At 37.7% G+C, this 24341-nt stretch overlaps 4 protein-coding genes across 6 annotated transcripts; all 4 read right to left on the reverse strand.

Annotated features, from left to right (window-relative positions):
* Nucleotides 1-1185: 1185 nt before the first annotated feature.
* LOC306847883 (large ribosomal subunit protein uL1-like) lies at nucleotides 1186-3987 on the reverse strand. Its single transcript, XM_079382109.1, has 6 exons — nucleotides 3790-3987; nucleotides 3295-3366; nucleotides 2660-2740; nucleotides 2095-2243; nucleotides 1824-1996; nucleotides 1186-1401 (listed from the first exon to the last, which is right to left on the reverse strand). Exons 1-6 carry the CDS (start codon nucleotides 3792-3794, stop codon nucleotides 1231-1233), a joined length of 651 nt encoding a protein of 216 aa, XP_079238235.1. The 5' UTR covers nucleotides 3795-3987; the 3' UTR covers nucleotides 1186-1230.
* A 180-nt stretch (nucleotides 3988-4167) lies between these two features.
* Nucleotides 4168-8163, reverse strand: LOC306848813 (Fanconi anemia group E protein-like; the record flags this gene model as incomplete). The annotated part of the gene is given in 12 exon segments (XM_079383572.1): nucleotides 4168-4411; nucleotides 4666-4791; nucleotides 4871-4937; nucleotides 5044-5119; nucleotides 5241-5364; nucleotides 5969-6112; nucleotides 6205-6261; nucleotides 6330-6374; nucleotides 6560-6979; nucleotides 6983-7037; nucleotides 7039-7125; nucleotides 8108-8163. Coding segments are annotated over 12 exon segments (1359 nt in total). The 3' UTR covers nucleotides 4168-4309.
* A 110-nt stretch (nucleotides 8164-8273) lies between these two features.
* On the reverse strand, nucleotides 8274-11635 carry LOC306847842 (uncharacterized protein). Of its 3 annotated transcripts, none has more exons than XM_079382027.1 (8): nucleotides 11439-11635; nucleotides 10454-10585; nucleotides 10105-10385; nucleotides 9912-10027; nucleotides 9581-9822; nucleotides 9396-9506; nucleotides 9190-9307; nucleotides 8274-9037 (listed from the first exon to the last, which is right to left on the reverse strand). In XM_079382027.1, the coding sequence occupies exons 1-8, from the start codon at nucleotides 11597-11599 to the stop codon at nucleotides 8918-8920; spliced, it is 1281 nt and encodes a 426-aa protein (XP_079238153.1). In that variant the 5' UTR covers nucleotides 11600-11635; the 3' UTR covers nucleotides 8274-8917. The 3 variants fall into 3 exon arrangements, with proteins under 3 accessions (XP_079238153.1, XP_079238154.1, XP_079238155.1); XM_079382028.1 differs by lacking the exon at nucleotides 11439-11635 and adding an exon at nucleotides 11019-11208; XM_079382029.1 differs by lacking the exon at nucleotides 11439-11635 and adding an exon at nucleotides 10703-11174.
* A 580-nt stretch (nucleotides 11636-12215) lies between these two features.
* Nucleotides 12216-23911, reverse strand: LOC306848329 (peroxisome proliferator-activated receptor delta-like). Its single transcript, XM_079382806.1, has 8 exons — nucleotides 23164-23911; nucleotides 19196-19649; nucleotides 18009-18160; nucleotides 17412-17550; nucleotides 15170-15369; nucleotides 14730-14933; nucleotides 14295-14538; nucleotides 12216-14059 (listed from the first exon to the last, which is right to left on the reverse strand). The coding sequence occupies exons 2-8, from the start codon at nucleotides 19593-19595 to the stop codon at nucleotides 13812-13814; spliced, it is 1587 nt and encodes a 528-aa protein (XP_079238932.1). The 5' UTR covers nucleotides 19596-19649; nucleotides 23164-23911; the 3' UTR covers nucleotides 12216-13811.
* Nucleotides 23912-24341: the final 430 nt, after the last annotated feature.

Below are 24341 nucleotides of genomic sequence, written 5' to 3' on the forward strand. Positions count from 1 at the left end.
AATATCTAGATAACCAAATAAATGGCTGATATAAAGCTAGCTGTAGTAAAAGCTAGCTTTTGTTTTTATCTGAATAAATCACCTGTTTGGACCCAGCCTCACCATAACAGATGACTCTTCTAAGCCAGTTTGGTCCTCATGTCTAGACCCTTCAGAAGAGGAAAAAAGTAACTTCTTTCATATACCCTGTATAGCATGAATGTATGGTGAGTAAATAGTTTTGGCATTACCTTCCTCAGAGTCATTGTCACTGTCCTCTGTCTGGTTGTTGGTCAGAACTTGCTGGTCTTCACAGGCCTAATCAGACGTTATCGTTTAAACAAAATATATCGCTATTTATACTGTAGTATATAATACTATATAGTACTGATTGGAATACTACTTTACCTAAAAAACAAAGCTAATGGAAACGTTCAAAATATTTATATTTCATTCATCTTGATAATCCCATGTAGCAAAACAAATAACTGAGTTATGTCTAAAGAAATGTATCCAGCCTGTAGAAGCTTAACTGAAATACATCCTTATTTCCCCAACATCAAATGTTTAACATTTAACGCTTTAAACATTAAAAACGCGACTTTATTTTTAGTTATGAATTCTGCCACCATATTCTTGTCTATGAACAAAAGCCCTCTACTAACACAAATTCAGTCCAACCTCATTAATCGTCATTCTAATATTCAGATTTACCGCTTCAGCTCAATGTAACGTCCACACAGTATCATTAAATAAAGATACATTTACGCTTGCTTACCATGACATTTGCTGTGGTTTCTTGTTCTCCACCTCGATTCCTGCTCCTAACAGACTCTTAATCTCATTAAGAGATAGTGAAGAACCGAAACACTACCGCAAAATATATTTAGCTTGGTGAGCATACTACAAAACACCACGAAGGTGAGCCATCTTGCAAAAATCGCCTTAGATGATGTAGCCAATTTAATATAAAATTCTTAATTTATGCATGTGAAGTAGTTTCACATCAAGCTTTTTTCTAATAACTAGACAGCATTATACAGCTTCCTTGTGCTCTATCAATGTGATGCAAACATTTGAAAAACTGTTCCAATTAATGCACAATTTTTACACTGATAAAACAGATCAAATATGAAACTTGATATAATTTGCTAAATATTAAGCATTTATTTTAAAGGACATTAGGAAAGACACAAAAACATGAGATTTGGATCAACTCCACATTTATTGTAGAAAATTGAGGAACAGTCTCTAATAGAGGCGCTGTGGCTTTCCCATGGTGCTCTTGATGTAGAGCGCTCTGACGTTCTGCCAGTTCTTCTTCAGCAGAGACACCAGGAAGTTCACAGCCAGGTGGATGTTGTAGACCAGCTCTTCCTCAGTCATCCTGACATGACCAACAGCCACAGCCAGACACAGAACCTGAACATATGACCGTTATCAACTTAAGTAATACAAATTTAGCAGTTAAAAAAATATAGGGTTGATAAGATTTGTGTTTGAAAGAAGAAGTCTCTTATGCTTAACAAGGCTGCATTTATTTGAACAAAAACACAGTAAACCATAATATTGGGATATTATATTACTACATGTACTACAAGTATATTATTATAATACTACAAGTAAAACAAAGCATTTTCTACTTTATTTTAAAATGGAATGTATTGTAATTTGCAGCAGCCAATACTCATTTACATGTGGGGAAACAGTCCTACATTGCCAATTCATGAGCAGTAAAAAAATAAAAAGGATTCAGCATTTCTTTAAAACAGAAGCCTTTTGTAAAAGTATAAATGTCTATACGATCAATTTAATATGTCCAAAGCACTTGAATAAAAACATACCTTCTTCATTTGGAATTTGATGGTGGATTTCACTTCATCCACCTTGGTGCCCAGGTTCTCGTTATGGGTGAGCAGAGAGGGGAACTTTCCTGCCTTGTTGAGGCCAGGTCCCAGGATACGAGGAATCTGCTTGATCAGAGACTCAGAAGCCAGGAAAGCATCGTACTTCTTTGCTAAAAAGAGAACCAACCAGATGCATCAACACAGACTCACTCCAGAACATAAACTATAGCACGTCTTATTGCTAATGTTCTCTCAAAAGGAAACTCACCCAGCTTCTTGACCATTTTCTTGTTTTTGTTGAGCTTTTTAAGAGCCTCAATGTCCATGTGTGGAAGCTCAGCGGCCTTGGCTTCATCACAATGCTGCTGGTCACCAAGGACGCACACGGAGAACTTGGGACGTGGGGTGGTCTTCAGCCTGAGAGGGGCAACAGAAAAGATTGACTGACAAACAGAACCATGTCAGAACCCTTTTGACCCACGTGAGGCAGAACAGAAGAGTCTTACCCATACCACCTCAGCTGGAATCAGGTGTTGATAGCACAGGCATATAATAAAATGGTCGGCTTAGGTATGACAGCATGAATGCAGTCACCTATAGCCTCCCCTCATGTTTTAAGACCCAGGGTAGGGGTCCGCCTGCTTCACCAAGCCAGAGAATGAATGGTTCAGACAGACTACCCGAGGCTGTTCTACACTGCCTGCCTTTAACCTGCCTGCTCAAGCAATTTAATCAACCAAATAACTACCTCATGTCAAGATATCCAGATATTTATTCAGGCAGAGAAAAGGGCAGGCAGACAGAAGGCTGGGCGATACAGTAAAGGTCCGAACCTGACAGTGCCTGAGAAACGCTTGTCCTTCTGGGGATCGTAGTTCTTCAAGCTGATCTGCAGCTCCACAGTCTCAAGAAACCTTGAATAGAAAAGTCAACATAAATGTATACAAATAGCGGCTACATAATGAGGGTAAACACTTGGTGCTGTTAACAAAAATACATCTGATACTTAAGCATAGTCTTAATCTTTCAGGCAAACAGTTAAACATTCATTCATTTAAAGAACAGCTATTTAATTACTTGCAAGGAACAACTAGTTTGTGTTGACCAGAAATTACCAGTGACTACTAGTCCAAGAAAGAAAAAAACGTTGCTTGTCCCTTTTCAGTTCAGTACTAATAACTCTTTAGAAACTACTACATAGTTACTTGTAACTATACCAAGAGCTGCAAGTGTATTCACTAGTACGAATTTATTACACAGCAGTACATAAAGAGTGAAGGGACACCCGTATCGAGCTCAATTTCTACACAACTGAGCTACTAAAGAATAAAAAAAAAAAAAAAAAGCTATCCACAAGTGAAATACTCGCTAGTAATTTTTTTAAACACAAACAGATACTATGAAAGTTCATATGGTCTGCTACACAAACTTATGCTGTCAGCTAATGCTAACACTATGACACTCTTACTTTCTCTTCTTAAGACGGGCACCAGACTGGACCTCCCGAACTGCCTCGTACAAAGTGTCTCTTGAGACCTTGCTGTTATAAAAAAAAAAGAAAATAAATAAATACATAAAATAATTAAATTCCATGACAAGTTTGTTCCGAGTGCATATATGTCGCGAAGACTGACCGGTGAACGCATCACTAATGTGCATCCAAACTCAGTTTCCCAAACCTCAATATATCTATATTACTTAAGATAGATATGAATAATAACCATCAGAATAATTATAATTTCAGATTAGGTTAAATATTTGTCAGATTAAACCGGATTGCTTTCCAGATGACCCGGTGCGCTATGGGGTGGCTCTCAAGAGCTGCTCGAGTTTGTCAAAGAAAACAAATCTCAAGGTCTCCGACTGACATTGCATGATGATATATTTGCTTACATAGCTATTAAATACTGGTATAAACATTATAAAATATTAAATGCTTCAAATATGAACATTTCTCACGTGCCTCATTTTGCCGTGACGCCTCTTCTTTCACACAGAGCTCGAAAAAGGAAGTACGAAAGGAAGTTGCGTCGAATATATGCGCCTGAGTGTGAAAAAAAAGGACTTCCGGAGCCGCCATGATTGTTGTGGCCACAGAAATATGTAACCTGCTAAGAACTTTACATTCCACAACCTTTTGTTTGTTTGTGTGTGTGTGTGTGCGCGCGCGCCATGCACAGTTACATTAAATTTTATATATTTATAATCAATCAAAATAATTCATCTTAAAGCATTCGAATGTGTCTAGGTCATAACATTTAAATACTATGAATACAGATAGTTTAATTGAAACTATTGCGTTTGATACATAATATAAATAAATACTGATATGAAGAGTTATCCAATACAATTTTTTTAATGTCAATGCAACTATACAATACAAAGACGTTTTTATTACATTTACAAAATATATTCACAACTTTTTACAATCAGAATGACAAACTCATCTAGTTACGTGCCATTTAAAATTGGCATAATATGATTCAAAGGGAAATCCGTTTTAATGCAGCCTGCAATGATTTCTTCAGGAAAGTTTCATTGAAAGACAGGCAACTAGAAAGTGTGTGGTGGCATGCAGGATTCACCTGAAAGCAAACAAATAAAAAAACTCTTATTAATCAGCAGTTTTACGCTAGCTTAAAAAAAAACACTTTAACATCTATATATTTATTATTGTTTACTTTCTATGCCTCTGAAATTTGCATATGGAGCATAAATAGTTTTCATAGTTGTCTGCACGCTGTGAGGACCATAACATTATACTTAATATTGTGGTTGAAGGTTTTGTTGACATGTTTTTTCTGAATGAGTTATTTCCAGTCATTACAGTTATACTCACATGTGACTGATACTTGGTTAAGACGCTCAGCAACATCTTGGAAAACTTCATAGATTTGCTGAAATGTGGAGACTGGCTGCAAAGCTGATCGGTAAAGACAGAGAAATCCTCCTCACTCAGCTCACGCTGTCAGCATAACAGAAACCATTAACATAGGACTAAAAGACCCTTAAAGATTCAAAACAGCTTTTCCTTTGAAAAGTACCTTTGAATCCAGCAATGCATGGATGACTGATAACACTCCCTCATCCCAGGACACTCCAAGTATTGTTCTAAGATTTAGAAGTAAGTTTCTGTGATCAGCTAAACCTATTACTCAAGCATAATATATTCCAGAAATGACCTTTCTGAAAGCTGAATTGTGATCTTCAGACTGACCGAAATACAAGAACCCTGTGATGTGGCTCAAGGCAGTCCACTACCAGTCTACAGAGTACCTCTGCTTGGGCACTTCCTAAAGAAAAATAGAATTCGTATTTACTCAATAGATGCCTGAAATTAAGTATATAATAAATAAAAATGGTAAATATAATCTTGCTAACCAATCCAGGTAAAAAAAAACAACATACTCATACCAGTTTGACCCTTCCGTAAAACTGGCTCTATCAGAGCCTGGCAGGTCGGCCTGGGGTAACGAGTGCAAAGAGACATTACTGCTGTTACCAAACAGCGAGAGGCAGGTTCTGCAAGGGACACAATCTAAGGCAGAGAAATGCATATATAAGTGCAATTACGCTTATATATATATAAAAAACAACACTTAAAAGCTGTATTCACAGCATAACACTTACAAATTAAATTTAAAAATAGCATAAAAGGAGTCAAACACCTATAGGCACTACAGTTCAAAAGTTTCAGGTTGGTATGATTTTTTATGTTTTTACAAAAAGACTATTAAGCTCACTAAGGCTGTATATATTTGATAGTAAATATAGTGAAGATGGTAACATTTTTATGATATATTCCTTTGATGACATTCAGCAGCCATTACTCCAGTCTTCAGTGTCATATGATCTTTCAGAAATCATTCTAATATGCTGATTTGGAGCTCAAGAAACATTTCTTATTATTATCAATGATTAAAACAGTTGTGCTGCTTTATATTTTTGTGAAAACCATGATACATTTTTTCAGGGTTTTTCTTACTGTCACTTTTGATGAATTTAATGCTGAATAAAAGTAATTTTATTTATTTTTTAAAAAATCTTACTGATGCCATACATTTAAACTTTAATATATGTATGCAATTGAAACACGCAATTATGTAACCTGCGGCAAATGTGAAGTTTGTGAACATACTAACTTTTGGCAGCAGAAGGTGTGTGATCACAGCAGAAGCAGTGCTGTGACTGAGGTCTGGCGACAGTTCCAACAGGCAGCTACAGAACTGAGGTAAACTCTGTTCAGATGCTTCAGACAAACACAGCATCGAACACAATACCTCCACCTGTGATCAGATACAACAAATCCATACTAATGGTAACATTTCTGGAGTAATGAATCCAAAACTCAATTCATTTTCAAGGCAAACCCACAAACCTCATTGGGGTCGCATTCATGAAATACTTTCAGAGCAGACACAGAGCTCTCATCCCACTGTGAAGGAAAAATATGTAAAAAATTCTACAAATTAAAATATTTGCATAATAAAGCAGATTTCTTACTGCTGACTCTGTATCTAGTAATTCTTTGATCACAGGAACAGCAGCCTAAAAAGGGAATGTTAAAATGTTAGAAATGTATTTATCCTGAAGAACAGTAACTTTTCTGAGGTTAAAACATTTAGAGATTTTAATAACCTATCTGTCTAACTTTTAAATGTCAAATTATGTCAAATAAAATGGGTTATTTGTGAGAATGAAAATCAGTTTAACTGCATTGAATTCCACTTTACCTTCATGTGGTCTGGCAGATTTTTTGAAGACCCCAACACATCAGAGCGAGCCTGTGATACAGAAGCAGCACTCTGTTCCAGCTGTGACATTCTCATTTTAGGTTCCTCCTCTTCAGTCAACCTCTCTTCTTCTTCACTTGGACAGAAATCCTTTACTCTTTTACTGTGGTGATCATTTTGGGCAACTCCATTATGATCCATGTTGTCACTTTTCCTTTTTTTCTGAGATAAAACTGGCATGTTGGTCTCTTTATCCTCTGCTTCAAGATCCTCAAAACAATAAGCCCATTTACCCTTTGCATTAGCATTCCTGAATCTCTCACAGAGACTCTTTAGTTTCCCTTTACCGTCTGAGGTGAGAAGGGTCTCTTTCCTAGTGCCCTTAATATCTCTTTGGAGCTGCTTGATTAAGGCACAAGTTCACTGATTTTCCACATCATCCTGAGTCAGACACTGAAGCACTGAAGTGGAGATCATGGTCTTTGGGCAGTCCAGGGTGAATCAGATGCAGAGAAAACAGCAGATTTCGCTTAAAGCCTTCAGAAAACAGGCACACCAAAGGTTTACTGTAAAACAAAAAGAATTACTCATACAAACGATTTCAGTGTATTGTTTAACAATGGAAGGAACTCTTAAAAGGAAAGGAACATAAAAATGAATGAGGACTCATTCAAAAATGAATGAGCAGGAGAATTATTTTTCATTTCACTCTCCAAAGAGTAAATTGCATTTAAAGAGTAGATTGCATAACCAACTGTTTTGTTGATTAGTGCAAATAAATATATTTATATTAGTGCTGTCAAAACAATTAATCGCATCCAAAATAAGTTTGTTTACATGTGTGTTGTGTTATAAATACACACAGCATATATTTTGAAAATATTTACATATATTTACGTGCATATATTCATATTTATATATATATTTTTCTTAAATGTATACATGCGTGTATTTATATAAATATACAAAGTACACACACATTATGTAAACAAAAACTTTGCGGATGCGATTAATCGCGATTATTCGTTTGACAGCACTAATTTATATAAATACTTTATACACAAAAAAAAGAAATAACTTTATTTTCGAACATTGACACGTATGACATCTGAATAACAGTCGATTTAAGCCTTTTATTTATACTAAACCTCTAAAAATACTAAGACAGCTTTTTTTTTTTTTTTATATATACACACATCACTAGACCGTTTCTTGTGAAAGTCCAAAAAGAAAATTTCATAATTATGACTGTTTGCCAAGTGACATTATTCTACACAGATTTATGATCCGTCTGCTCCTGAATGCAGCGAATGAACCAGCAACCGGAACCGTCTGTCAAAACGCTGCAACAGCGCTTTCCGATCAATCACTGCACCTCAGTCACAGATATCGACGAAGCTTGCTACTACTGTCATTTCAAAATGATAGTCGTAGCGAAACGTCTAAATAATGAGAGCTCATAACTCCACTTAAAGCTGTAGGAAGTTGTGTGTACCAAGTTTCGAATCAATTCTTTGTAACGTTAGCTATAAACAAACGCTTATTCACTGAGGACCCCTGCAGGTTTGGAGCGTGATTACAATCGAGAAGCCCTCTGACGACATTCTGAACCATGTAGTGTTCTTAAAATTAAGGAATGTTAAAAAAAAAAAGTGCCCCCCACCCTCCTCAACATCTTACTGGCATCTCACATAAAGAGACTGAGAGGATCAGGTAAGGCAAACAGTGGAACGTTTTTTTATTTTCACTTTTCTTTGAATACAAACATGTACTAAAAGTAATAAAATGTGACATCAAGTCCTGGTATAACCTGTTAACACTGCTGAGGAGAACAATACAAAAGCCTGCTGACAGGTTGCACATTTAGTGTTTTGCAAAATACCGGCAATATTATAAACTACTACACCAAGTATACAAAATTAAAATCTGATTTCATATAAAGGTATCAGAAAAAAAAAAAAGGGTGCAACAATCAGGAATTGGCACAGATGGAAGTACTAAACGATCAACAAGTGAAAAGCAAGCTGAAATAAGTGACCGTGCATTCGGTTCACATCAACTTTTTGCCCTAGTTTCTCCCCAACTCAACCTGAAGAGACACTCAATTTGGGATTTGAGCATTCAAACTTTTTTTCCCCTCCCACCCACTCCCTTAAACTAAAGGCAAAAGACTCACACACTCATACAAAAAAAAAGAAAAAAAAACCCATGGTAAATCTACACGGCTAAAGAATTAGCCAAACATTTAGGGCTAGCTAAAAGTAAAACCAACCCCAAAAAGAGACGATTACATTTCAGTGCAGAAGATAAGCGACGCTCACTCAAGGCTAAGCCAACATATACATGACTAGAACGTCCTTAATCATCAAGAAAATCCAGAAGGTCATCGTCATCTTCATCCAAAAGAGTTAAGGCAAAAATGTAGCTCCAAAGTTGGATGCCATCAATGCCCAAATCCTCCAACATCTCAGCTGTGTCCTGAAAAAAATAAAATGGCTAGCTGATGTTGTCCAATACAGCAAGCTTAGCACTGCAATACAGCATAGTGAACATTTTCCCATTTATTTAACAAACTACAGTTAACAAACATGGCACAAAATATAGTAAAATTACTTCAACAAAAACGTTACCCTGGGTGCCGAGCGCCTGCGACGGTGTGTGTGATTAGGGGGCATGTCATGGCTGTAGATACACTCCGACTTAAAGGGGCAGCATCCGTGACGCATGAAGAAAGTGCACTTTAACTTTCTAGAATAAACAAAGTTCCAGAGTCAATGTAAAGGATCAAACAAACCATTACAAAAGATTTGACCGCATGAATGGGAACCATTCTAACCTGCTTCTTTCTTTGAAAGCAGCTATCAATGATGCCTTTTCCTCCCCATCACAGACCCAGTGCTTGCTGGGAATGTAAAAGGAGGATTTCACTCTGCACTGTGGACAGCCCCTATTAAAAAAAAAAGTTACACAAATATACAGGTTTATATGCACAAAAGGGAGAAGGGGAAAAGAGAAACTCACTTGATGACGTCCTCCTGGAAGTCCTTTGTTTTCCGCCATGTAACAATGCAGCTGATGCAGAAAGCATGATTGCAGTTGGGTAGGATGCCATAACGCCGTTCCTGAGAGGTGGATTTCTCAGAAATTTTGTCCATGCAGATGCCACAGGCCACATCTTTGCTTTGGTCAAAGGCCCTTGAACGCTGCTGCTCCGTTGACACTGCAGCGCCACCCTGATCTGGTCTCTCTGGTGAACCGGTCACCTATGATCCAATAACACTTCATTAAACCCACGCCGATGAAACCCAGATAGCTTTATCTAGGAGCTACAGAAATGTGTAGTGTTTGTGACCTGCGTTTCGGCTTCAGATACGGTTACTTTTTGGACTTCGGCAGGTGCTGCGCCAGGTACAAGAGCTGAAGAACTGGAATCTGTAGCACCGATTTGTTGTAGCGGTCTCATTGAATCTAAAGAGGACAATTCAATTCATAAAAGGAAAATGTAATGTGTAGTTTCAAAGCAAAGCCTGAATAAGCAGTAATACCTTGCTGGGGAGGTCCATCCTCCACAACACCGAACTCTTCCTCCTCAGCAATGCCTGTAGTCAGGCGCTCAAAGTTCTGCTGCAACACGCTCATACTTGTGACCAGAGGCTCTGAACCCCTTCGATTCAGGCTGTAGGCTCCTTGAGGTGGAAGAGAGGGCTCAGATCCTCGGCGGTCAGCCAGAGAACGTCCCGCCTGCGCTGAGGGGAACACCGCAGGAGCTGAACCACGTCTACTGCTCCCTGAAGAACCTTCACCCGCTTGAGGAACATGGAGATACCTGCGAGACAGTCAACTCGTAAACTGCTCTTCTAAATACATTTTTAAAAAAGCCAGCTGGCTCCTTACCTGCAACGATCACCAAACCAGCAGCCACCTTTCTGGAAGTACCTACACTGAACTTGAAACGACGGTACTGCAGGAAACTCGTGTAGATAGTAACAGCTTGGACCATAGCGACAAGATCCATTGATGAACTGCCTGCAAAACACAACATGCTAATTACATACATTTGTTGACAACTGCAGCACGTCTCAAGTTTGTGAAAACTTGCAACATTTAATAAAAAATAATTAAAAAAAGGGGAGGAAATAGTACCAGTTTTGAACCCTCGAGCATTTGTTCATGTTGTTATTGACTACGATAGTACACGGAAACTGTAGGACTTTACAACTAAGAACTAACAAATCTTGCAACAGTCTTTTCAAACTACGTTGCAGTTCAAAGTATAATAACCATCATTATGTTTGTTGAAACTGCACTAATCTGTTTACTAAAACAAAAACAAATCGCTCGCTGGCGTAACCGGATGTAAACATCTGCACCGAGAAACGTTAAAGCAGGAAAAGTGACTTTCAAACATATGATCGGGACTAAAAACGAACTTTTTGGCCAGTCAAAAACACGAAACTACCTGCAGACTTCTCTTTCCACGTTTGAGCTGTCTTTTCTCGACCGTCTCCACGGTGTGCGATACCGATCCATTTTGAAATCCTCCAAAAAGCTTGATTTAATGCAGTTGTAAGAGTAAGTAAACGGATTGAAGAGTTGGAGAGAGAGCGAGAGCGAGAGAGAAGCGCTGGAGGAGACCCACGTCACGCAGAACGCGCGCTGACCAACCAGGGACGCCCGTGTCATTTCTATAGAATAAACAGCGAGTCTTGAGGGTGACAGCTATACAAACGAGATTTGGATCTCACAATTCATATAAACCGTCAGATCTTTTTCTTAACATAATTCTTCCCCTAATTCTTTGCTTGGTGGCACTGCAACAATCCAAGAACCACTGATCTGCACACTCGTGCAAATGCTAAGAGCTGAAGTATATACCCACCTACAAACTGCACTGCTGTCTCCTGGCCCTTTGGCTGATTGTGCGTCCCTTTCCATCCTGCGCTTGCTCCTCTTTGCCTGATGGATGGGTAATGGCATGCACACTTTTATAATTGTTGGGCGGGGCCTTCCCATTTGGACGAGTGATGGACAGGGAGGCATCTTAAATCGTGATGCCCAGTGAGGGTCAGAATCAATAACAGCAAACGGTTCTTTCGAACACAATCGGTTCAGATGATCAATTTAGCGATTCTTATATATCGTGGTGCAATTGCGTCATAATGCGATACTTTCCTTCATGTTAATTTTTATTATGGGTGTCTGTTGTAATTTTATATGTCTCTGAGCCTAAATATAACAATAGAATAACACTAATGTATACTAAATATGCCATTTCAAATCAGCTCTGATAAGTCGATTCTCTGTTCAATATGACTCGAGAACCGAACTGCCCGATTTGATTCGCGAATGAATCAATCTGAATTCAGAATCACGATTCAGTAGTTCAAACTCGTTTATGAAGCATTTCAACCGATTCATTAATAGATTTGAAAAACAAAAACTATTCGTCACGATGCCTTGCAACATTTCATTCACTTAAACATTACAGTTAGACTAAAGTAATTAAGAATTATTCGTCAAATATTTGCACCGGATAAAACGGGACGTTTAGTCACACAATAAAAGGTTATTCATTGATGTCAATTGTTTCTTATTAAAATGTTTAATTTTTCACACGTTTTAATTAGTTTGGTAAACCGTAAGTGATTAAAAAGATCACACTAACATATATATTTTATTATGCCTGCAAATTGCTTGTGACACATAGGTATATATGGATCTTTTCATAAATCACAAAAAAACTTAGAGATGTCTGGAATTGTTTCACTATGATATATCACAAATAAGATGCATAACACTTGTGCATCTTGTCAGTTAAGCAAGACATTGCTGAGATGGGCCAGACTGGAAAGATAAAACGATACTGGTGAACATGTGGTGTGAAAATAGATGACAAAAAAGTATTTTTAAAATAAGAAAAGGAAAAAATGTATTTCTCATAATTTCATATTATTGTGCTATCTAGTTTCACAGTAACAGGTTTCTACATGATCATAGACATCACTCTCTATAAAATCTCAGACATTTCTGAGAGACTTCTGGATGTGAAATGGTAGATGTGTTGCACATCATAATAATACCAATGAATGTAATTCAACATCAAAAATGCTTTTTAATGCGTGTACACTGAATTCCCAAATTATTGGGCACTGTTTTTGACAAGACCCGTTCTAAACTCAGAAGTGTCCAAGTTACTTCAATAAAGGACAATGCATGTGTTTGCTCAAAATCCATGCCATCCATGTACAAACAACTATCATGACATGATCATCTGATTTAAAGAATGAATTTAAGTTTAGATGTGTACTATAAATCAATTTGACCATAATGTTCTAGTCTGAATGTAACCACTGCCTGCTTGCTTTCAATCACTCAATATATATATTCATACATGTTCAATCAACATATAATGGAAGACCTAATTTAATACAACTGCTCATTAAGACGACAATGAGATCTTTAAGTGATGTCATGTCTCAAATCAGTAAATATGACTTTAAGACTGGTACCGGACAGTGTGCTAAAATACATGTACCATCAAGGTACTAAATCTTAAAGAGATCAGTACAGAAGAATTATATCAACATATAGCATGTGAACAAACATTTCCTTCCATACAGCTGAAATTATCACGCTGTTGTAGGTTTATCCCAAAGAGTGAATTATTAAACAGATTTGTCTTCAGTTTCAATACCAATATATATTTGTAGCAGCTGACGCTGAAAACAACACCCTCGACAAAGTAACATAATTCCAAAATAATATAACTGACGAATGTACAGTTTTGTGTGGAGTCTAACTTTTACTTGAGTAAAAGTGCCTAATCAAACAGAATCAGGAGGAAAGAAGAACTACAAAATAAAAGCCCATACAAACACATACAGTGGCATTACAAGAGCTTGACTATGCTCTGATCTCCTCAAAGAAACATGCTATCACTTGCAAACCAAAACCATGATGGAAAAGACAACTTGTAAAGGTGTTAGCCCTCATCAAGCAAATGAAGAATAACATGACGGTGGTAGTAGTAGTAGTAGTAAACAGTCACTAGGTGTTCTGCGTCCTTGAGTTTAAATAAAAAACACTCCGCAAAAATCAGAGAAAATGTCAGTATTCAAAGTCAATATTTGTAAAAGTCCTTTACAAAAATCCATTTTAAAAAACAAACAGCACCGCAGCGCCATTAAGATGTGTGCACTCTCTCCGTTCGGGAGGGAATCTGAAGTCCATTCTTCAGTCAGGTCCTTGTATGTCAGTACATGTCTTTATAGATCTCCTGTAAAAGCGGGTGGAGGGAGGTCTCAGATTCAGTCTTTTTGATCATCTGAACCAACTGGGCGTTCTCTGTGACCAGCTGTCTGAGGTCGGCCATCTTCTGGAGCAGTTTGGGGAAGAGATGAGGAGAGTCAGGGTGGTGCATCTGAAGATGCTGGTCCAGAGCTTGCAGGATGCCATCCTGGATCTGTTCGACCTGCTTCACATTCATCAGCCCGGGACGATCTAGAGCAAAGAGAAACCATTTTTAGCATCCATTTTCTTCTTTAGCTATTTTACTGACATGTGAACATTACAATTAATTGGTTTACATCCAGTGTAAAGTGTGCTTTTTCTTGTTATGATAAACAAGCTTTTGATCTCTTCTAATGTTTGGTTCTCATTGGTGGATGTAAAGTGTATAAAACAACAACAAAGGACATTTGAAAACATACTGATCAAACAAACACCAAGGCCTTACCTCCGCACAGTATAATGGCTGCCACAAACAGAGCCAGGTCACTGTCATCCAGCTCCAGGGCATTGAATTTAACCGCAAACTCAAATTTGGGCTCCATGATCTCGCTGAAAGGTTTGCGTAGACTACGCAGGAACTCTCTCGTCACAAAGCCCTTCCCATTGGCCACCAGCAGCCCATCTTTATTCATGAGCGATGGGAGCATTGCAAATATGGACTCGTGGACTCCATATTTTAACAGCGTTACCTGAGAGAAAAAGTGGGAAATGACTTTAGTGGAAGAATATGCATCAATATTTAATTCATGTATAATAAATCCTTTTTTATCTAATGAGGGGAAAAAACAGCAATCCTAGCAGTCACTACTTGAAATTAATAAATAACTAACAATAGATTTAATGGATTACAAGGTAGTAAAGCAACATGGATCATGCTCACCTGATCATTAAGGAAGAGATCCACAAAGCCAGGGATGTTTTTGGCAAACTCTGTGAGCTCTCGCACAGTTTCAACTGTCGTGCACTGGCAGCGGTAGAAGACATGAACCCCGATCTCTTTGTTGGGTGGTGCTCCATTAAGCTGGTTCCAGACCAGCCCGTTTTCTGCCTGCCACAGCGAGTCCATATCATGGATCACAAAAGGCTGGAGAGGGACAACAATTAAAAACAACTACAAATCAATCATATACTATTTTGTGTAAAAATAAATAAACAAACCCACAAGAACATCATTTTAAAATCAGTTTTAACATCAAAATATATATTGGCTTATCATATCTGCCGGAACTTCCAATAACATGCATCCTTGGACTTTCTAAAATAAATGATATAGGAAAACTGAATTTGTCAGTGGCATCTCACTGAAAGCTGAGCGCATACCGATGTGCAGCTTGTCTTGCCCGTGAGGATGCTCCGTGCTTTCTTCTTGGTCATGTTCAGGTTGCTCAGGTAGGATGTGTTGACATGCTTGGCCAGTGTTTTGAGGTCAGCTCCACTAGAGCTTTGCAGTTTCTCCCCAGCGAGGAGCCCGGCCACTAGCTTCTTCTTCTCCGCCTCTGGCATACGTCCGTACCTGATCGCTGAGGCAAAGAAACAAAAATGAGTTCCATTTATCACAAAGTAACCGCGCACACTTCAAAATAAAGCAACAATTTATGAACAGTGAAATATTAATTGCAGAGAAAGACTATTAAAGAATCTTTGACACAAAAATATACCCACCCTCAGACCATCCAAGTTTCTGATGACGTTGTTTCTTCATCGGAAAAGATAAAGTGAATGGGTGCCGTCAGAATAATGGTTCAAACAGTTGACAAAACAGTGACGGTGAAACATTAAAGCATCCTAATGATGGATATGTTTCTAACAAACACACAGACTAGAGTTATGTGGATTACTTGTGGATTATTGTTATGTTTTTATCAGCTGTTTGGGCTCTCATTCTGACAGCATCCATTCACTGCAGAGGATCTACTGGTGAGCAATATAGCACTAAGTTTCTGCAAATCTGTTCTGATGAAGAAAGAAACTCATCTTTATCTTGGATGGCCTGAGGGTGAGTACATTTTCAGCAAATTTTCATTTTTTGTGTGTGAATTATTCCTTTAATATTCAGTTTGCACATTAAAGAAACACTCCACTTTTTTTGGAAATAGGCTCATTTTACAACTCCTCTAGAGTTAAACAGTTGAGTTACCGTTTTTGAATCCATTCAGCCGATCTCTGGGTCTGGTAGTAGCACTTTTAACTTAGCTTAGCTTAGCATAGATCATTGAATCGGATTAGACCATTAGCATTTGGTCATCAAAAATTACCAAATAGTTTCAATAATTTTCTTATTTAAAGCTTGACTATCCTGTAGTTACATCGTGTACAAAGGCCGACCGAAAATAAAAAGTTGTGATTTTCTAGACCGATATGGCTAGGAACAATACTCTCATTCCGGTGTAATAATCAAGGAACTTTACTGCCGTACCATGGGTGCAGCAGGCGCAATGATATGACGCAGCGCCTAAAAGTAGTCCTCAGCTAGGTTATGATATAGCTGGGGACTACTTTCAGGCACTGCGTCATATCATTGCGCCTGCTGCACCCATGTTGCAACAGGGAGTTTCTTTTTTTATATATACGAGTTTTGGAGGGCTTTTACTATGTAATTATACATCAGACCATCCTGAAAGTAACACCGTGGGGTAGTGGGCTGACAATCTGAATCAAAACTGGTCTGTGGAAACGAAGTTTCATTTTTAGAGGTATTCAAAATCAGACAAAACTGGTTATATATGAGATTTTGGAGGGCTTTTATTTTGTAATGCTACATCAGACCATCCTGAAACTGGTTGAGTGACACCGTGGAGTAGTGGGCTGTCAATCTGAATTGAAACTGGTCTGTGGAAACAGGGAGTTTCCTTCTTAGAGCTATCCAAATTCAAAGACAAAACTGGTCATATATGGTATATCATTTTTTTTATTTTGTAGTAGGAAATCAGACAGCACTGACATTGGGCAAATTACTTTCTGGAGTGGTGTACTGTTAATCAAAAGTGAAACTTTTTTTGTGGAAACTGAGTTTTCTTTTTATAACACTGTGACTTTACAGATAAATATGGTTATATGCCAGTTAATGAAATGCTTTTATTTTGTTATTTCTTATCAGACAATTATTTTCATATTATTTGGAAATTGTACATTTAATATTACTCAACATTTGAAGTCATTTTCATTTTAGCAGACCTTTTTTAAATATTTGTATTATTTAAAATGTATTCGTTCATTCATTCATTTATTATTGACAAAGAAACTGGCTTAATAAATGAGTGGCAGAGATCGCTTTTCCTTTGATCTGAGTTTTTACACTCTATTACCGCAACGCCTAGTATATGCGCACACCACAAAATAACGTGGCGGCTAGAATGACCGTGTTTTTCAATGTGGAGGCTGGCCTGACCGCAATCAAACATTGGCTGAATGGATTCAAAAATGGTGAAGCTCAACTGTTTAACTCTAGGGGAGTTGTAAAATGAGCCTATTTACAAAAAAAGTGGTGTTCCTTTAAGTGGGATGTAAAATGAGAATCAAAATTCTGAATGCTTTAAATTGTGGTTATATGCAGGCTGCTCACCATCGTGTGACATGCCCAATGCCAGACACTTCTGGAAGCGACAGTACTGGCATTTGTTCCGGCTCTTTTTCTGGACTTTACAGGCACGCTCACACCTCTCATACTCCAGCTTCATACGAATGGTGCGTCTGAAAAACCCCTTTAAAAAAAGATGACACTTCCTCACTGAAAAACAGCAAGGCAAATATGCGCTTGGATTGCTGAATTATTTCACCACAGAAACGCAACTTTAAGCATTAGGAAGCCCAGTGATATAAGGGAAAGAAATAGAGTGGTTTTATTAAAGATTCTGTAAGAGATTTCAGTCATTTCTCTAAAATGACAGTCTTTAATTAGACTGCCCCATCCCTTCAAACACAAAAACCCCTCCAAAATTCCAGCCAATTCACATGCAGACCGGGTTTCTGATTGGTTGAAAAAACCCTGCCAGATGTGATTTCTCAGCAAATCTATTTCAGTGATATCTGTTAGAAAGCATCGCTTACAGCACCTTTAATGTTGGTATATTATAGATGACGTTTATTTTAGGCCACAAATCCACCCACGGTTTGTGAAAAACCTTGACTGTAGTAGTTTGGACAAGTTCAGCAAAATCACCTTGCAGCCTTCACAAGCATGAACTCCATAATGAAATCCTGAGGCTTTATCTCCACATATGCGACACTCAACGTTCAGGCCCATACTACTAGGGCCATCCCGACCCAGCCGTAACTGGTCTGACAGCGAGAGAGAGGGGTTCTGTAACGGATCTATAAATGTAAGACAGACACAGAAAAATGTTTTTTAAAACATCTCTTATCAGAGTACTGCAAAAGTATATATTTTATGAATAAGATATTACTAAAGTATTTATTTACATTTATTTTAACATCAGAAAGCCTGAAAATTAATGTCTATTGAATGTTTTGGTGTCAGAAAACAATTCTCTTCTATATTTTACTATTGATTTTAATCTCATATTAATATTGTTTTAAGTTTCAAAGCCAACAAAGGATAAAAACAGGTCATGAATAAGTAAAAAAAAATACTATATAAATAATACTTACATTAAAATAATAACATATAATAGTAATAAATACAGTATTATTAGTAGTAATAAAATGTATTTATGTTTTGCTGTCATATATATATATATATATATATAGTGTGACGAGCGTCCCGAGTTCTCATCAGCGTTGCCCTGGAAACATACACGGAGCACCTGCTCATCTCACGCTGATTGGTCACAGCTGCTCTTAATCAGCCCACGGCTAGATAAGCACCGATGAAGGTGAGACCTTTCTCCAGGAAGCTGTAAACTAATGCTTACCCTTACTTTCTTCCAGAGCGCAGTGTGTGACCGAGCAGCCACCCCGAGCAACGCACGGACCCACCGCACCTGGAATCGCCCACTCAAAGAGCACCTTTGCACCGGAGCACGAGTCACGGCAGTTAAAGACTCTTTTGCTAATAAATCCACCCTCCGGGGAATTTAATTGCTCTCTCCTTGTTGCGTGATTCTTCCACCCCGTTACAATATATGGACAGCAAAACGTATATATATATATATATATATATATATATATATATATATATATATATATATATATATGAAATGTAAAGTACAAATAAAGTATGCATAAATACAGTAAAGATTATTATGCTTTTCAGAAATACATTGATTGTATTAATAATGTAGAACCCTTTGAAAGCCACGTATCAAATATGACATATACATATTTTCAGGGGGGGGGTTCTGTCAGAATGTCATAATACTTGGCGCTGATGTGTAAGCGCAGTTTTACCTGGAAACATTTGAGCTTTTACAAGAGTGTCACTATTCTGTTGAGGACTCTCCTGCGATGTCCCATCTCCATTCTGTAGGGTACCCCTCCACGATCCCTTGCTGCTGGGTGAGACCTCTAATCCTGCAGCATCAGACGTCTCGCTGCCCTCCACCTCCTCACCCGACGCTGAGCTTGGCTCCTGTAGGTCTGATGCCCCTCCACAGTCTGAGGATGCAGACTCACCCTCCTGGACTGCCATCAATGTTGTGTCTTCAAGAATCTGGACAGGGCTCAAGTCTCTCTGCGGAGAGGACTGGCCCTCCGAAACTCCTGTGAATACGAGGGGCTCCTGGTCTGCTGCGACGTCTATGGGGCTGTCACATTTCTTTTCTGAGGTAGGTTGCTCAACCTGTTCCATGGTTCTCCTATATGTCTGCTAAATCTCATAACCATCCATCACGTGACATTGCCTCTGAAAACATAAAAGACAAGTAGAGATGTGCATTATTGCAATGGTGCATTAATACAACACTGTATCAGAAAGTGATCATCTCTGGTGAAGTGACCTGGAGTTTAGTGCACATGCTCCAGAGATTACACGGATGACCTGAGTTTGACCTGAGATCCAGTGCTGCTTGTGTCATTCCTAACTCCACCCCACCCCCGTTACCTCTCTGCTGACTCAAATAAAATTAAAGGGGAAAAAAGATTTTTAAAGCACAGCAAGGCTTTGTTCACACTGCAGGAAAAACTATTTCTTAATTCAGATTTTTCATGTGCAGAGTCTGACATTTCAAAACATATACTGCAAAAGAGGGTTGTGTCAGTAAAAAATCTCATTAACTTTCCTCATAAAGAATGATTTTTAACAATAAACTAAAGATTTCAAAAGAATGCTGTTTCTCTTTAATAAAAGAATCATGATGCATCAGTTTCCACTAAAATGTTAAGCAATAATATAGAAGCAATTTCAATATTGCTAATAAGAAATTTTTCTTGAGTGCCAAATCAGCATATGAAAATAATGACCATGTGGCTACATAAATATAGAATTGTATTAGCATTTTGTATTAATATTTCACAATATTTTCACATCTTTTTATTTTTTTACTTTTTCTTTTTAAATGCCTATGAAGAAAATGAATGTGAAAATACTGCAAAACCAAGCCTGCTGAAAAAGTGGGCGTTTACTGTTGCACTCTGTTAGCCACATGAAATGTCAATCTTTTTAAGGCCCGGCTCCAATGCTTTCAGGAGAAGAGAATCAGAAAGTAGCTTTTGTCTTTTTTAGGCCTTTCATTCATTCACCACTTCCGATTACATGACCTTTATCTTTTTGAGGGAGTCAGATGCAAACTGTGCCGTCAGCAATTACAGGTCTCTGGTATATTTAGTCTACACATAAAGGGTGAGAGGTGATAAATCCATTATGAGGCGCTGCTAGGTTGTTTACTTAAACAGATAAGATAACCCTGAAAAGAAAGCAGCAGCTTGAAGATCATATGACCAATAGAAAGAGATCTAGCAAAAGACTTTGGTGTTACAGATCCTACATAATCAGGTCACCTGAACAAGAATAGTGTATCAAAACAGAATGAAAATAGAAAGAATAATTGTGATCTTCCTTCCTCAAGAGACACCGAACTGACTGTGCCCATGTATGTAGTTAAGCACAGATCACATAACTTGCATCCTAACAGAGAAAAACAACTGGGCAATGAGCCATGTCAAACACTGAGACCTGAATAAATGCTATTTGTAAACTACTAGAGAGATCCACTCATGACCCATTTACACGAGCAAACAAAAAAACCAATCTGTCAACACAAAGGTCAAGCTATATTGTGTTTCATCTGGTAAACGGTGTACTTCCTCAGACTACAAGGTGTTTACAGAATGTCTTAAAGGGGTAGTTTACCCAAAAAATTCAAATCCTGTCATAGTTTATTCACCCTCATGTCTTTCCAAACATTCTGGGGAACACGCACACAAAAAAAAAAATATAGATATTTTAAAGAAATCTGGAGTCTAAACAACATTGAACCACATTGACTTTCATTGTATAGACAAAAAAACAAAAACATTCATACACAATTGTCCCGTATATGAAAAGTATACAGTTTTGGGACAACATGAGGGACAAAAATTTTAAACATTGGATGAATAAGCCGGTCACATCCATCATAGCTCCAGCATGGAGAACATTGATAACAGATGTGAGTGTCTGGTCATATGGAGGATAGAGACCCCTACCAAACAGACGACGTTTGTAATCCTTGGATTCTGACAAGAGGATTACGCCGTAGCCACATCAGTGTGACTAAGGCAATGCAATTTAAAAAAAATAAATAAATCATCTCAGTTGATATTGAACCACACTGGACAACATGAAAAAACCGGCACTACCGTATAGCCTATGTGCAGACTTTACGTTAAATTATATACACACACAGTAAATGAAGCGATCAGAAATGCTTTGAGCCACTGTTCAGACTTGTCAGCAACCAGTCGTTCTGGTTCTCAGACTATCTGCATTGAACTGAGGCTGCATGCTAGAGGCGACCCGCACAGAGGAACTAAATGAGTCAGTGTGCAGAGGTTTTGACTGACATGCATTCCAGTGTCTGGACCTCTCAAATGCTTCTTCCTTGTTTTTAAGGCAAGACACCACAGGAAAAAAACATTTATAATATTCTAAATAACTCCACTTCTGTAGCACTTACCTTTATTCTGAAGTTTTTACAGAGTGGTTTATTCATATATCATTATTTATTTTATATAACATTGTATTCCTGAAAACATTATTTTTTTCTGACTCTTGACAGTATTCTCTGATTTATTTCATTTCTGAGTGGCAAAAAGAGAGATCCAACGTCCCCTCTTTAAAAACCTAAACAAATGAATCATACATTTTGAACCTGGCTATATCCAGTGTTCAGATTTCTGTTCTAGAAATGCAAATAAAAATAATTTAGGGCGTATCATTTGCCAATTTAAGCATAACATTTCAGAAAACTTACAAAAAAAAAATCATTCTTATTGTACTGTAATTATTAATCAACTGGGTAAGTATAGTGATATCTATTATACAAAATATATATATAAAAAGAGACTTTATTCACCTGTGATGTCTTGCCTTAAGAATTAAAGGACAGGACAAATCTGGCCAAAATTAATAACGAACTTGTACAAAACAACTGCTGAAGATTATATACAGTAGATCTTCACATGAATTGTTCAAACTGTATCCTTGTAATCAGAGTGAAAGCAGTTGGTCTTCTGTGTACACAAGGTCACACTTGATACTTCAACATGAAGCCTTTCAAATACACAAAACAAAAAATTCACTTATTTTTAGCAGTATAATGTACATTTAAAAGCTTCTTTGTTTCTCTGAAAAAAAGTGATACTGTCTGTTCCAGAAAACAGTACTCATTGACATTTAAATGTTTTATAATAATATGTTGCTTTAATTGTCTGGTCATAATTTTTATATATATTTAGGACTAAAATTGTTAATAAGATGAAGTTAAAATATTTGTATAATATTAATGCCTACTAATGTATTCCTTGTAACGTTACATCCCTTGTTCCTTATATCGTTAATAGTTAGCTGTTGAAAATCTAACTTAAAGTTAACATGAACATCGCTAAGGAAGCAAAGCTTACAAATTTATAATACAGATGGAGAAACTTTTAGCTAAGAAACAGTGACTGACATGAAGCCCATTGCTGATTAACCTCAACAGTTATATGTTGACAAATAACACAAAATACCCCCAAAAAACTAGGCAGACTAGGTGGCACATCAACCTCACAGACAACAAATCTAGCTAGCTGACAAAAACATGACATCAACTGTTTAACGGACTACAACATACCCTTATTCTAATAGGGACACGTTTACTTTGTCAGTAATCGGATGAAGCAGATATGAGACTTTAAGCAAAACACCGAGTTTTAGCTAACTACCCGTTCTGGTTTACCTTGGTGTTTACGGGCCAGCATCGAAGTTTCCCAGCGGTCGATAAAATACAAATATGCTCTTCGTACGTGAAGTTAAGTTGTTTTGAGACTCAAATGAGCTCATAGTCCGTCGGTTTACATCAGGTTTGTCATCAATGCGTCCCTGTGTCTCTTATTCCACACATGCTAGTCCGACGTTAGCACTAGCTAGCTTAACGCTAACATGTTTTTGTTTTTTATTTTGTTGTACACGCTTTCAGATGTCTCCCGGCAAAATAACTACGGCTAAATAGGTTTACGATACCAAATACGGGCCTTTTCATTTCAGATTTCTGTTATATCCATTCTGCTTTAAAATCCTATCAGAAAACGGATCAAGCGATAACCATCGCGCTGTTATTCTACACCAACTTTTGCTCAATCTGGTCTAGTAACTACATTCACTTTGATTACTCGGTTGTCAGGGATGACAGAAGTGAAGGAACTAGAAAAGATGCGCGTATTCTTTATTTTTAGCCTGAAGGGGTCGCTCTGCGGCCCAAAGTAGTCCGTGAGGTCACTGAGCATAAAGCGCAAAACAAATTATCGAACTCAATTTTACTACTTATATTTAGTACAGCCGTATTTAAAATGTATAAACATGCAAACAGAACTAAATACGCGTAGAACAATTCACATCTACAAGCGATTTTTCAGCGTGAGTGTAATAAATGTCCCTCACCGCGGTTTGACGTATGACCTAATCACGTGATATGCGTTTGTCCAATCACAGCTCGAGCAGAGGGGTTTAGTTCAGAGTCTGTTTTCCTCTCTGGTTTACAGGCGGGTGTGTGGTTGACAGCTGAGAAAAAGCATGGGGTGAATGTTACGTAATATAATGTGGCTAGATTCAGCCAGTAGGAAAAGGGTGAATATTGATGCTGCTGTATGAATCATAAATGTTATTTCCCGCGAGGGTTATACTCTGTGCTCTGAGCTACAGGAAAATTCCATGTAATAAATATTGTTAAATGATAACAAACGAGCTCAATTTAATACATAAATACTAATAATAAATTCCAAAGTGCTCCTGTAGATGGGGCCATTAGATCGGAGTCTAATAGTAAACAGATGGACTTCAAGTTAATGCATCACCAAAGGAGATATTTAGCTGAATGTCCTGCTGTCCATACAACGAAACAGGAGTGATAGATATAGA

This window comes from Barbus barbus (assembly GCF_936440315.1).
Source record: "Barbus barbus genome assembly, chromosome: 28".
Lineage (NCBI taxonomy): Eukaryota > Metazoa > Chordata > Actinopteri > Cypriniformes > Cyprinidae > Barbus > Barbus barbus.

Bases quoted from the DNA above. Each gene is read 5' to 3' on its own strand.
- LOC306847883 (XM_079382109.1), bottom strand. The intron at 1,997-2,094 runs GTGAGTTTCCTT...TTCTCTTTTTAG, and splicing joins GAAAATGGTCAAGAAGCTGG to CAAAGAAGTACGATGCTTTC. The intron at 1,402-1,823 runs GTATGTTTTTAT...TCATATGTTCAG, and splicing joins TCAAATTCCAAATGAAGAAG to GTTCTGTGTCTGGCTGTGGC.
- LOC306847842 (XM_079382027.1), bottom strand. From the start codon at position 11,599: ATGCCTCCCTGTCCATCACTCGTCCAAATGGGAAGGCCCCGCCCAACA. The intron at 9,823-9,911 runs GTCACAAACACT...ATTGGATCATAG, and splicing joins TATCTGAAGCCGAAACGCAG to GTGACCGGTTCACCAGAGAG. The intron at 9,507-9,580 runs GTGAGTTTCTCT...TTTTTTTAATAG, and splicing joins TTCCAGGAGGACGTCATCAA to GGGCTGTCCACAGTGCAGAG.
- LOC306848329 (XM_079382806.1), bottom strand. From the start codon at position 19,595: ATGGAACAGGTTGAGCAACCTACCTCAGAAAAGAAATGTGACAGCCCC. The intron at 14,934-15,169 runs GTATGCGCTCAG...GTCCCTCTCCAG, and splicing joins GCAAGACAAGCTGCACATCG to CCTTTTGTGATCCATGATAT. The intron at 14,539-14,729 runs GTGAGCATGATC...TTTTTCTCTCAG, and splicing joins ATCTCTTCCTTAATGATCAG to GTAACGCTGTTAAAATATGG.